Raw genomic sequence first — 12,410 nt, 5'->3', positions numbered from 1 at the left:
ATTTTGTGGGGACTGTGTCATCCTTTTCCCTCCTCAGTGACACCCCAGCGAGCTGATACCAGTCATGGGGATCTTTATTAGTTATTAGTTAGACCTTCTCCCTACGCTATAGACACCTCAAACCTGGAGCTTCAGTATGTTTTGGACGAGGCTGGGTTGCAGGCACCCTCATCCAAGGTCCAAAGGTGCTAAGGGACCTGGAGGCGTCTCTGGAACATCTCAGCCACCATCCAAGGAGCCAGCACTTAAAGTCGGGGCTCAGAGGCTGAAACCGTTGGCTCACAGCCCTCTGTCTTCTTATCTGTCACTATTTGCCACACCTTCTCCCAGGCTACCTCTGAAGGTTCAGGCGGGCGGATCCAGCGCAGAAACAGGCCTGAGGAGGAGGAGGGCAGATAAGGAAACTGAGCAGAGGGGCTGGCTCCCCGGGGAAGGAGGTGGGGTAGGGGGTCACCTTGCCACAGTCGCAGGGTCTGGAGCTCCACAGAGGGCCAGATGGCCAAGGGACTGGGGACGTAGAGCGGGTTCCGGAGTTTCCGTTGCTCTTTTGGCTGGTTGAGCCCAGACCACAAGGAGTGGGTTCGAGTCCTCACTTCACACAGGCATCTGTAGGGAGTGAGTTTCCAGACTCAAGCTACGCCTTCTGGGATTCTGGACCGGGGACCCTGGTTAGGTGGGTGACAGCCACCCTGGGGGCAGTGATAATCTCTCCTTTTTCCTGCAAATGTTCTTGCCAGTCAGATCCTGTACTGAGCACTGGAATAAAGTAGAACAAGACAAAGTCCTAGTTGTTCAGGAGTTCATTGAGCTCTGCCTGGAAGCCTCAGGGAAGGTTACTGAGAACGTGCCACTTGGGCTGGTTCTGTCCGCAGAAGCTCACCAGATGTGCAAAAGCACAGAAATACTTAGGGGAGGGAAGACAACAGGGCCAAGAGCAAGAAAATGGGAGAGGGCCCAAGTGGGCGTTGGTGGGTTTTTGTCTTTTTCTTTTAAAAAGAGAGAAAAAGCACAAGCAGGGGGTGGGGGGGCAGAGGGAGAGAGAGAATCAAGCAGGCTCCACATCCAGTGCGGAGCCCACTGTGGAGGCCGACGCGGGGCTCGATCTCATGACCCCGAGATCATGACCTGAACTGAAATCGAGTCGGACACTTAACCAACTGAGCCACCCAGGCGCCCCCTGTTGGTGAGTTTTTTAAACTGGTGATAGAACAGTGAGGCGGCTGTTCCCACAGCCCACATGGAAAGAAGAGTCTGGACTGGGGTCAGTAGGAGGGGCCTTTGCCAGGAAAGGACAAGGTAAGAAAGCTTTAGGAGAAAGGCTGTATATGAAGGGCAGGGGAGAGGGAGATACATCGAGATAAGAGTTTCTAACCGGGGTGACCCAGTAATGGTGTCAGTGAAAACAACGTTGGGGCGGGGGGTGGTTGAGCAACAAAAGTGAGAAGGGGAGTGAACCCTCCCCTCATGTCAGACGGATGAGAGAAAGATGGCTTTGGGGGGGCTTGGGAGCATATGCACCAGGCGAACCAGACCGTAAGAACAGCCACAGCTGGAGTGCCCACGGGCCAGGCTCTGTGCCAAGCACTTCGCATGCTTTAACCCAGCTAATCCACACATAGCCCCAGCCCCCAGACATGCCCGCTGCTACTAGAAGCCTCCTTGCTACTAACAGGAAACAGGTTTCCTATGATCACCAGCAGGTGAGTGATGGAGCCGGAAGTTAAGCCCAAACAATTTGACTCCGTTTTCAACCTCTACTCCTTTGCTTCACTAGAATCAACTCTGCAAAGTGGTAGAGAGCCCCAGAAATGACTTATTCGGCAGCAACTTCCCCCTTCAGTCCTTGTTTTTAAGCTAGGGGTGTGTCTGCTCTTGGCTCTGAACAGAGCGGGTAGGTCTGAAGGACTGGCCGTGGACCCATTCAAATCTGGGTTTGCAGAAGTTAGGGGGAAGGGTGAGATTTGGAGGCAGGGGAGGAGAAAACCCTGGAGTTTTCCCCAAAGAGAAACTCATCCAAAAGGGAAAGATGTCTTCTGGGACCTCGGTGCTGACACAGCAGGCATCTGACCCTGGCCTGTGCCCAGCCCCTGACCCACCTTGACACCCCCTTCGCTCACCTCTCCTTTTCGCTGCTGCAGAGGAAGGTGCCAAAAGGGGAGGCATAGGCGTGCTCAAACAGGGCCAACAGCAGCCCCTCCCCAAACTCCAGCGACAGCGGGAACTGGCGGCCCAGCTGCCACACGCAGTCCAGGAAGAGGAGAAAGGTGGGTGCCTCGTGCTTGGGGCGGGCATGGGAGAAGGCCGAGTGGGCACAGCGCAGCTGGAAGGGGTGGCCGGCCTGGGGAGGGGGCAGAGCGATGGGCACAAGGAGGCAGGGTCTCTGGATAGAGGGGCAGGGCTGGGGCTGAGCAGCCACTTACCTGGATCCACTCCCGCTCCACCAATTCCTGGAATCCAGCCATGGTCCGGCTCGAGGGGTCCAGGATGAGCTGGGCCAGCGAAGTCACCAGCAGGGTGCTGTCCGTGCCTTCAGCCCCATGCACCAGGACGCAGGCCCCTTCCCTGTGGGCCAGGGCTGTTAACAGTGGCCAGGCCTTCCCAGCCTGGGGTGGGCGGGCCAGGAGCCAAATGGGCCCATTTCTAGGCTGTCCGTGCTTACTGAGACATGGTTGTGTGCCCAGGGATTGAGGGCCCTGCCCGTCCACCCTGTTCTTTGCCTCGTGGCGGGGGGCTTACCTCCCCACGCCCTGGGCTGCTAGGCAGGCGGTGCTCAGTGCCTCCTTCACATGTGCCAGCCAGTGGCAGGCCTCTAGTTGACTGAGCCAGCGGTCCATGCTCTGCTCCAGGTCTCCACAGGCCTCCACCAGGCGCACGAAACTCTCCTGTAGGGGCCATCCCCTGCACAAGTGGGAATCTGGTCATCCCATCTCCACCCGAGCTCTGGTGAGCACAGCCTGGGAACAAGTGCTCCAGACCAACGAGGCAGACAAAGAACCCTCAGAGGAACCCATCTGATAAGAGGGACACAGGACCATTTGGGGAGCCCACCTAATCTGATGGAAATGGTTCAGGATCTTGGAGGATTCCCCAATCTGATGGAGGAGACCCCAGACCCCTTGGGGGAGACCTAGTCTGTTGGGGGGGTACCTGGGGAGGGGTCACACAACCCTCCTGGGAAACAATGCCCTGGGAAACCCCCACTTTGATGGAAGCATCCCAGTGCCCTTGAAGTAGCCCAATCTGATGGGAGCGACACCGTACTCCCCGGGGAGCCCCAGTCTGACAAGAGAAACACAACACTCTTAGGATTCTGGTACCTGCTCCTGCTTCCCAGGAACTGCCCTGCTCAAGATTACCCATGTGACCTCCTGCCAGAAAATCTCATGGAGACTTTTCCAGCCCTGAGTAAAAGCCTTCAGTGGCTCCCCCCTGCCTTTGGGATGAAGTCTAAGCTCATAATGATGGCATTCAAGACCTTTGCTCTGGTCCCTGTCACCCCTTTAGCCCCATCTCTCTCTGCGTCTAGCCCACAGGCTACACGTCCACCATTCTGAAGTGCTTGCAGCTCCCCAAACAGGACAAATGACCAGGAGCTCTGCCCCTGTGCACCTGCCTTTCCTTCCACCTGGAATGTTCTGCTCTCTGGCCAACTCCTCTTCCAGGTGCCAGCTAACACCTCCAATTCTCAGGGAAACTTTCTTTGTACTCCCTACACACAGGAGAGGGGCGCCTGCTCTGTGCTGCCGCTCATCACCCTGAACCCTAACTGCCCATGTACTGCTGATCTCCCAACCCCGTCTGGGCTGGCCACCGTCCCAGCCTCTGTGCTCAATCAACATTGGTTGAATGAAGGAATAAACAGTTTTGTATTCTGGACAGGGGAGCAGTCCACTCTCCTCAAAGCACAAAAACTCCCTGAGGACCTGCTCTTGGTACTACCATCACCTGGAGAGACACAGCTGTGCAGGTAGAGCCCTCAGGGGAGGGCCGGGACCAATGGGGAGAGAGGTGTGGGTGTGTGTGAGCGTGTGTGCATGTATGTGCATGTGTGTGTGTGGTGAGGTTGTTCGTGGAAGACAAATTCCAGTTTAATGTAAAGAGAGGCTTTTTCTTTCCAGGCAGGGTTGGGGGTGCCTAGAGAGAAATGAGCTCTGGGGGGTGTGTGTGTGTGTGTGCAAGTGGGGATGCTCACCGGATAGGATGGCTACTCAGAAATGCCTAACAGTCAGTCCCCAAGGTTCCTGGAAGACACCCCCTACTCCTGCTACCCTCCCCCCCCACCACACACACACTCGTCTGCCCGAAGGGTCCGGTGGGAGAGCGCCCAGAAGAGGACAGAAAGGCCTCTCACCTCTCCAGGGGCCGGTGCAGCCGTTTCCAGCCCGGGTAGGCGGCTTTGGCCTCGGTGCCGCCGCCAGTCACGCGGGCCTGTTTGGCGGCCTGAGCAGAGCGCGTGTCCAAGATGAAACCCCGGGCTCCAGGGCGAGCCCCCGCCAGCGCAGCTCGCAGCAGCTCCTCGTCCTCAGCGCAGCGCCTTTTCTGGGGACCAGTCAGGGGCTGGCTGGAACGGAGCAGCACCTGCGGACGGGGACTCCACTCCGGAAGCCATAGCCACCCAGCCCCGGCCCGGGGACGTCGCTCGGGGAGCCCCTAGGGAGGGTCTACACACTAGGGCGGGTCCAGAGCCTGGCAGGGGCGGGCTGGAGCGCAGGGACCCTAGCAGCGGAACTTACGAGGCGCAGGGCCCGGGCTTGGGTGGGGTGTAGCCGGAGGGGAAAGGGACCTGAAGAGTAGACCTTGGGCGGATCCAGGGTTGACAAAGACCGGACTAGGCTCCAGGAACCCGAACGGCCGGGGACGGGGCCCAGATTGGCAAGACTCCGTATTGGGACAGAGGGGCGGGGTCAGAGTCCGGGGAGGGCGGAGGGAACGGAGGGGGCGGGGCCAGAAAGGGCAAGAGCCTGGGCGGCCCGCGCGCGGAGAATTGGCCGGGCCAGTGCAGAAAAGGGCCAAGAAGGGACGCAGTTGTTCCTAGTGGCGGAGTCTGGGGACGGGCGGGCTCACGGTTCCGCTGGGAGCGTGGTGGTAGCTGAGCACAGGGAAGCGGCCTCCCTGGCGGAAGCGGGCGCAGCGCGCCAGGGCATCGTCGTCTACCGCGCGAGGCACGATCACCGCGCGGGGGTAACTGGGGCACAAGCTGAAGTCCTCGTTCACCTCGCTCAGCCGCCACGCGTTGGTCTGCGGCACACGGAGAGGCAAAGGCCAGGTTAGGGCACTCAGTGAGCGCCCGGTCCTCACGCCCCTTCCAGGCCCGGCGCTCGCACAACCGCGGGCCCCCACCACCGCACCCACCTCGCGAGCTACTCGCTTGTAGTAGCGTTCGGGTGGGTGGAAGTGCCAGGCGTCGCCCAGTCTCAAGCCCTTGGGACGGTAGAAGAACGGAAAGGAAGTGATGACCGATTCCAAGGACGACAGCGCCTGGGGAAGGAAGTCGGGGGGGGGATCGGGGCAAAGTCGAAATCTTCTCACCCGCGCGCTCCCGGCCCCTGCGCTCCGCAGCTCCCTCCTCTGCACGTACTCTAGACCTCCCTGCATCCCTTGCCATTAGCTGTGTTCCAGGATAACGCTGGATGCTGAGTCTCCCTGCGCAGTAGCCCCTGTTTACTCCCGTCGTTACGAAATAGGGGTAGCTTAAGGGCCTCGGGAGCACCGCTGGCGTACCTCGATGGAACGGGCGATGTCCAGCGTGGCTTCCACGCCCTCTATGTCCAGCTGCAACACTCGCAGGTCCTTACAGCGCAACGTGATGGTGCCGGAGTCACCCGAGACCCTGGGGATGGACGAGCTTAGGCTTAGTATCCCCCGCCCCCCACCAGCGGAGGAGAAACGAGTTTATTAGGATTGGACGCAGTGCAAGGGGGTACCAGTTCCAACCGCGCTTGCCCTTCCCCCTCCTCCGCGGAGCCGCAAGCTCCGCAACTACGGGGACGCCCCCGCCACGTCTCACCGCTTCTCGATGGAGTCTACCCTACGCAACAGCAGCAGCCACAGGTCTGAAGTCGCCTGGGGCCCCGGCGACAGCAGCAGGTGGTGGCCGGTGACGCATAGCGTGCCACGCAGTGGGGGCGCCTCCGGACCCCGCAGGAGCTTGGCTTGGGCCCGGCCGGTACGGATCAGCTCCGAGAACTCCATTCCGTCTGTGGTGGGCCTGGGGCCCAGAAGAAGGACAGACTCCCGGAGCGTCAGGCGGGGCGAGCGCGGGCTCCGAAAGGGACAGGAACTGGCTGGGCAGCTGGCGACGCCGGCAGGACAGCTGTTAAGGAGGCCCCTTGGAAGAAGGGATCGAACAGTTTCACAGGAATTTTCCCCTCCTACTGCCAGCACCTCTGAGCGAGGACCCCGGCCAGAACCTGTGAAGGAAACCTCAATTTCATCTATCTGTGAAATGGGGAGAATAATCTTGCTTAAAGCCCTTTACCTCGTGCCTTGGTCTCAGGTGGCAGTCAACATTTTTGTTTTGTTTTGTTTTTAACCTAGGTGCCGGCACTCTCACTGACTTAAAAAAGAAAAATTACCGTCTCTTCTTTTGTACCCTGGTGGCAGGGGTGGAAAGGGTGGGTGTGAAACTGGGAACTGAGTGCTTCCTCCCCCTACATCTGAGGCTGGGTGGGGGAAATCCCTTAGTCCACCTTAAATGCAAGCAGCTGTGTAGCTGGTGCCCCTCCCCCACCACAGCTGGAAGTCCCTGTCTGAGGGCGCCCTCTACGGGGGCCACTCCTGGTTTAGTCCTGCCCTCTCCTCTCACTATCACTCCATCCTTCAACCAAATATGAATTGCCCATTCACCGAGCTGGCCCCTGTATGGGGACACAAAGATGACTGAGGAAGGTTCTGTTCATTAGGATTTTCCGTCTGGCAAGAGACACACCCAAGCTGGTAAACTACAAGAGCTGAAAGGATTTACTGGAGGACCCATCCATCCATCTATCCATCCATCCAATTTTTCTTTCATTTCTTTTTTTTTTAATTCTTTCATTTCTTAAACACTGATGCCTATACTGTGTTAAGTGCTGATTACTAAGAAGAAGAAGACAGACACCTGCCTTCAAAGGGCCTTTTGGTGCACTAGGTTCTAGGTTTGTGTGGGTGTGCGTGTGTGCGCACACACGTATGCAAAACCCTTCTTTTAAAAAACACACAAAGAGGGCGCCTGGGTGGCTCAGTTGGTTAAGCGACTGCCTTCGGCTCAGGTCATGATCCTGGAGTCCCAGGATCGAGTCCCACATCGGGCTCCCTGCTCGGCGGGGAGTCTGCTTCTCCCTCTGACCCTCTTCCCTCTTGTGCTCTCTATCTCTCATTCTCTCTCTCTAATAAATAAATAAAATCTTTAAAAAAAATAAAAAAAATAAAAAATAAAAAACACACAAAGAAAAGAAATCATAGGTGGACACCCATAACGTAAACATAAAATTGGAATGATCTGTGAAAGGAACCAGACAGAAAAGAGTACGAATTGGGGGCGCCTGGGTGGCTCAGTTGGTTAAGCGACTGCCTTCGGCTCGGGTCATGATGATGGAGTCCGGCATCGGGGTCCCGCTCAGCGGCGAGTCTGCTTCTCCCTCTGACCCTCTGACCTTCTTCCCTCTCGTGCTCTCTATCTCTCATTCTCTCTCTCAAATAAATAAACAAAATCTTAAAAAAAAAAAAGTACGAATTGTAAAATTCCAGAGCAGCTGGGATGGGAATTCATTAGAAATGCAAATTATCGGCCCCACCCCCCACCGCCACGTGTCTCCTTAAATACGTTTTCCAGGAGATTTCCATGAACGCTAAAGTTTGAGAACCAGGGCTCCTGGGTGGCTCAGTTGGTTAAGCGTCTGTCTTCTGTCTTCGGCTCAGATCATGATCCCAGGGTTGAGCCTTGCTCAGCAGGGAGTCTGCTTCTCCCTCCCTCTGCCTCTTCCCAGCTTGTGCACGTGCTCTCTCTCTGTCTCTCTCTCTCTCTCTCTCTCAAATAAATAAAATCTTAAAACCCCAAAACACATTTAAAAAAATAAAGTTTGAGAACCATTAGGAAGTACACAAAAAGGCAAACTAATCGTTGCTGTCAGAGATTGGGAGAGTAGTGACCCGCCAGGGGCATTCCTGGATGCCGGTAATGCTCAGTTGTTCCATCTGGGTGCTGGGTACACAAGTGGGTTTAGTTCGGGAGAATTCAGCAAGGCTTGTCATTACTTATGATGTGTGAAATTTTCTGTGTCTGTTATTTTTCAATACAAAGTTTCAAAAAGGGAACAGCTCTGGTTGAAGCCCTGGGAGGGGCAGGGAGAGGGAGGGTCTAGGAGCCCATCTACAGCTCGGCCCTTATCCCATACATAGTCCTTGAGGGATTTCCAAGGGAACCTAAAGGTCCTTAGAGTACAGCTTGAAATCATTGATCTGTCCCAACAGAGAGTCCATGACATGTCCAAATGTCATGAGGACAGAGGGCAGCTCATCAGCCTTCTATCCATTCCCCACCCCCATTAACTTGGGTCTTGGGAAGAAGGCCAAGACTCTAGTGTGGATGATGCTTTTCTCATCCTGGAGCAACTTCCTTTCTGGGAACAGGGTGTCTCCTTTTGGGCAAAGACAATAAAATTCATCCAAGGGGCCGGAGGAGCCCAGCTCCTCCGGCCCCCATCCGGATGGCATCACGTGAATCCCGGGTTAGCAGGCCAGGAAAATCCCAGCCCTTGCACACTCGGCTTCCCATACCTCTCTATTCACCCACCCTGACACACTCGGCCTCCCTGACCCACCTTGAACATTCACCATCACACACTCCCTGGCACAGTTCTGTCACCCTCGGCTCCTGCCGACACCCCCCAGCCATACTGCCAACCTTTCCCAGAGCTGCAGCCTTGCCCCGTCACTCACCCCAAACCCACCATGTCCCTGGGCCCACTGGAATTCCAGGCAGTGGGTGAAGAAAATGAAGAGGATGAGGAGGAAGAGAGCCTGGACTCTGTGAAGGCACTGACGGCCAAGCTGCAGCTGCAGACACGGCGGCCCTCATATCTGGAGTGGACAGCCCGGGTCCAGAGCCAGACGTGGCACAGGGCCCAAACCAGACCTGGGCTGGGGGGCCCTGGCGCCCTCTGCGGCTTCGACTCAATGGACTCTGCCCTTGAGTGGCTCCGACGGGAGCTGGTGAGTCGGGTGGGGTGGGCAGTCATCCTTAGGACCCAAGAACCAACCGTGGGTGTGGGGAGGGGGTGAGGGTGGACCTAGCCTCCAGCAACTGCCCTACTCCTGTGGCTTTGCCCTGGGGCTAAGGAGCCGTGAATGAACTTATCCAGCAATTTATTCAGGGAGACTTGCTGAAGCAGGATTCCATCCAACCTACCTACTACGGACTACTCCTGTGGCTCTGGGGACAGAGCCCTGCCCTTTGGGGCCACCAGTTATAGATGGGGAAGGCATGGTCTCCCCTACTCTGGGAATTGCTATAGCTCAAAGGGGCAGTGCAGGACAAAATGAGGCACTGACCACACTGTAGGCAGAATCTGAGAAGGCCAGCATTACGCAGGTGGCTCTTAACCCAATATGTGCAAACAAAAGGATGTCTAGCCTCTAAATTGGAGACTGCTGTTTAGTTGGCCTGCAGGCACCTGTATTTGTGTAACAATCGCTCCTTAGTTTTACAGCACGATCTGAGCGATGCGGAGGGATCCAGCTGGGGCGAGAGGGGGTGGGGAGGACACAGCCGGGGCAAAGACCCAGGTGTTGGACAGGAAGGGAAGACTGACGCGAGTGGCGGAGGACCAGTGCGCAGTCTCACGCCCCCTCTCGGCCGCAGCGGGAGATGCAGGCTCAGGACCAGCAGCTGGCGGGGCAGTTGCTTCGGCTGCGGGCCCAGCTGCACCGGCTGAAGGTGGACCAAGCCTGTCACCTGCACCAAGAACTGCTGGACGAGGCGGAGCTGGAGCTGGAGCTGGAGCCGGGGGCCGGCCTCGCCTTGGCCCCGCCGCTGCGGCACCTTGGCCTCACGCGCATGAACATCAGTGCCCGCCGCTTCACCCTCTGCTGAGGGCACCTGCGTGCCTCCTGAGACCTCCTGGGAAGGAGGAAGGGAGGGGTGCCTCAACGGCGCCAGCACCTGGCAAGGGGTGGTGGGAGGGTTGGGGGGTCACTCAGTTCTCTGGGAGTATAAAGCCCCAGCATCCTGTCACCCCTGCTGCCCTAGCTTGGGGAGAGGACGTTGGAGGAAGGGGAGAAGCTCACAGACCGCCCCCCACCCCCCGCAAGCTCTTCAATAAAGGCCCACTCTGCTTCCATCAAGGTCTCTGCAGTCATTTTTTCAGGCCCAAGGTCGCTGTGTGTTTGTTATCTGTAGCTGGGGCCAGGGATTCCACTGCAGGAGAGAAGGCCTGGGTTGCTGTGGAGATGAACAGATGGATCCTCATCTCTCCCCCAGCTCCAGCACTGTATCCCTCTCTTACCAAGTTCAGAACTGGGCAAGAACTTGAAATTCTAAATCACCCCTATGGCAGGTGACAGGTCAAGGGGCAGCTGAAGAATGCAGGACCTGGTAGACCTGAGTTCCAAGCCAGCTCCACCATGCATTTCTTTTCTTTTTTCAGAATATTTTATTTATCTATTTGAGAGTCAGAGAGAGAAAGAGAGAGAGAGAGAAAAAGAGAAAGCCCAAGTAGGGAGAGGGACAGAGGGAGAAGCAGACACCCTCTGAGCAGGGAGCTGGATGTGGGGCTCGATCTCAGGACTCTGAGATCAGGACCTGAGCTGAAGGCAGACAGGTTCACTGAGCCACCCAGGTGCCCCTCCACCACGCATTTCCATCAGACCTTGAGGAGGTCCCTGCAGCTGTTTGTTTACCTCTCAACGGGAAATGTTACTATGCTACTTCTACTCCACAAGTAGTTGGGGATGTCTTCAGTGAGACAATGCTTAATAACACTCAAAACCGGGGTGCCTGCGTGGCTCCGTCGGTTAAGCGTCTGCTTCTCCCTCTGCCCCTGCTGCTCCCCCTGCTTGTGCTCTCTCTAACAAATAAATAAATAAAATCTTAAGGGGCACCTGGGTGGCTCAAATGGTTGAGAGTCTGCCTTCAGCTCAGGTCATGATCTCCAGGTCCTGCGGTCGAGCCCCGCATCGGGCTCCCTGCTCAGAGGGAGTCTGCTTCTCCCTCTGCCTCTGCCTCTCCCCCTGCTTGTGCTCTCTCCGTCTCTCTCTACTGAACGAATGGAATCTTAAAAAAAAAAAATAATAGATAAATAAAATAAAATCTTAAAAACAAACCAACACTCAAAACCCACAAACTGCCTCTTGCTCATCCTTGCCCTCACCAGTGGTAGCAGTACGGCTGTGCAGAGGCCCAGAGACGGGCAGGGCAGGGCTCTGGGTCACTCTGTGGGTTTTTAACATTGTCTCTCCTCAGCCTTTGTTTCTCTAGTACCCGCTTTGTCTGACTTTCCAGCTCAGGCTTCCTCTTCCCCCCACCCATTTCCTGTCTCCCCCTTCCCTCTGCAGCTGAGGTGCACAGAACATCAGCTTCCACCTCACAAACCCCAACAATGCTCTGTGGGCTCCCCTCCCCCAACCTGCTCAATAAGTGTAGGCTCCAGTGGTGGTAACTGTGACACATTTATACTTTCCTGGGGCCGGCGGGGGGTGGGGTGGGGGGGTGGGCAGGGCCCAGCTCTGATGCCTCATAGAAGCCACCCAGGGTTCCTCATAACACTGGTGACCTGGCCCTTAGCCTATGATGGGTGCCACCCTCAGCCTGGCCCCAAGGGAAAGGGAGATTCTGGGCCAGCTTGCTGCCTGTGACTAGGTTCCTGTCTCCTGCCTCTAACAGAAAGGCCTACCAGTCAGCTGCCTGCACCTGGGTGCCCGGGCAAGAGTGTTTGTCTTGTCTCTCACCTGTTGCAGAAGATGGTGGCAGGGGCGCCTGGGTGGCTCAGTTGGTTAAGCATCTGCCTTCGGCTCAGGTCATGATCCCAGGGTCCTGGGATCGAGCCCCCGCATCGGGCTCCCTGCTCCCTGGGAAGCCTGCTTCTCCCTCTCCCACTCCCCCTGCTTGTGTTCCCTCTCTCGCTGAGTCTCTCTCTGTCAAATAAATAAAAAAGAAGAAGAAGAAGAAGACGGTGGCAGGCCCTACATTTCTCGCAGGGGCTGTGGCTCGCCTCTCCCTGAATTAGAAGTCTCGCTCTAATTAGTGGGTGTTGTCCTGCCCTCTGCCCACAGCAAGGGCTGTAACTCGGTAGTCTTGAACGGGGTTCAAAGGGGTTGTCCTGCCTGCTTCCTTAAACAGCTTGCTGTCTAGCATTCTGTCTCTAAGGAGGGTGTTAGCTACCCTCTGACTTTAAAAAAGTTACTGTCCCTTGCCCTGAGATGACATGACTGTC

At 56.6% G+C, this 12,410-nt stretch overlaps 2 protein-coding genes across 3 annotated transcripts; one reads left to right on the top strand and one right to left on the bottom strand.

Annotated features, from left to right (window-relative positions):
* Nucleotides 1–56: 56 nt before the first annotated feature.
* Nucleotides 57–12,005, bottom strand: LOC112811762 (myotubularin-related protein 9-like). Of its 2 annotated transcripts, none has more exons than XM_073902999.1 (11): nucleotides 11,926–12,005; nucleotides 6,008–6,328; nucleotides 5,722–5,830; nucleotides 5,353–5,478; nucleotides 5,065–5,238; nucleotides 4,352–4,578; nucleotides 2,737–2,898; nucleotides 2,421–2,562; nucleotides 2,118–2,338; nucleotides 455–606; nucleotides 57–376 (listed from the first exon to the last, which is right to left on the bottom strand). In XM_073902999.1, the coding sequence occupies exons 1-11, from the start codon at nucleotides 11,976–11,978 to the stop codon at nucleotides 246–248; spliced, it is 1,818 nt and encodes a 605-aa protein (XP_073759100.1). In that variant the 5' UTR covers nucleotides 11,979–12,005; the 3' UTR covers nucleotides 57–245. The 2 variants fall into 2 exon arrangements, with proteins under 2 accessions (XP_073759100.1, XP_025711856.1); XM_025856071.2 differs by lacking the exon at nucleotides 11,926–12,005 and adding an exon at nucleotides 6,479–6,552.
* Nucleotides 8,704–10,313, top strand: FAM167B (family with sequence similarity 167 member B). The gene is made up of 2 exons (XM_025856081.2): nucleotides 8,704–9,192; nucleotides 9,842–10,313. The coding sequence occupies exons 1-2, from the start codon at nucleotides 8,932–8,934 to the stop codon at nucleotides 10,070–10,072; spliced, it is 492 nt and encodes a 163-aa protein (XP_025711866.1). The 5' UTR covers nucleotides 8,704–8,931; the 3' UTR covers nucleotides 10,073–10,313.
* Nucleotides 12,006–12,410: the final 405 nt, after the last annotated feature.

The sequence above is a fragment of the Callorhinus ursinus genome, unplaced genomic scaffold, assembly GCF_003265705.2.
Source record: "Callorhinus ursinus isolate GAN/ISIS: 27379988/994484 unplaced genomic scaffold, GSC_fseal_2.0 scaffold18, whole genome shotgun sequence".
Classification (NCBI taxonomy): Eukaryota; Metazoa; Chordata; class Mammalia; order Carnivora; family Otariidae; genus Callorhinus; species Callorhinus ursinus.
Note: the sequence above shows the minus strand (reverse complement) of the source record. Positions and strands in the feature narration are given on the sequence as shown.

Coding starts and splice junctions, on each gene's coding strand:
- FAM167B (XM_025856081.2), top strand. CDS start 8,932: ATGTCCCTGGGCCCACTGGAATTCCAGGCAGTGGGTGAAGAAAATGAA. Junction 9,193..9,841: donor AGTGGCTCCGACGGGAGCTG/GTGAGTCGGGTG, acceptor TCTCGGCCGCAG/CGGGAGATGCAGGCTCAGGA.
- LOC112811762 (XM_073902999.1), bottom strand. CDS start 11,978: ATGCTTAACCAACTGAGCCACCCAGGCGCCCCTGCCACCATCTTCTGC. Junction 5,239..5,352: donor ACAAGCGAGTAGCTCGCGAG/GTGGGTGCGGTG, acceptor CGTGTGCCGCAG/ACCAACGCGTGGCGGCTGAG. Junction 607..2,117: donor TGCAGCAGCGAAAAGGAGAG/GTGAGCGAAGGG, acceptor CACTCCCTACAG/ATGCCTGTGTGAAGTGAGGA.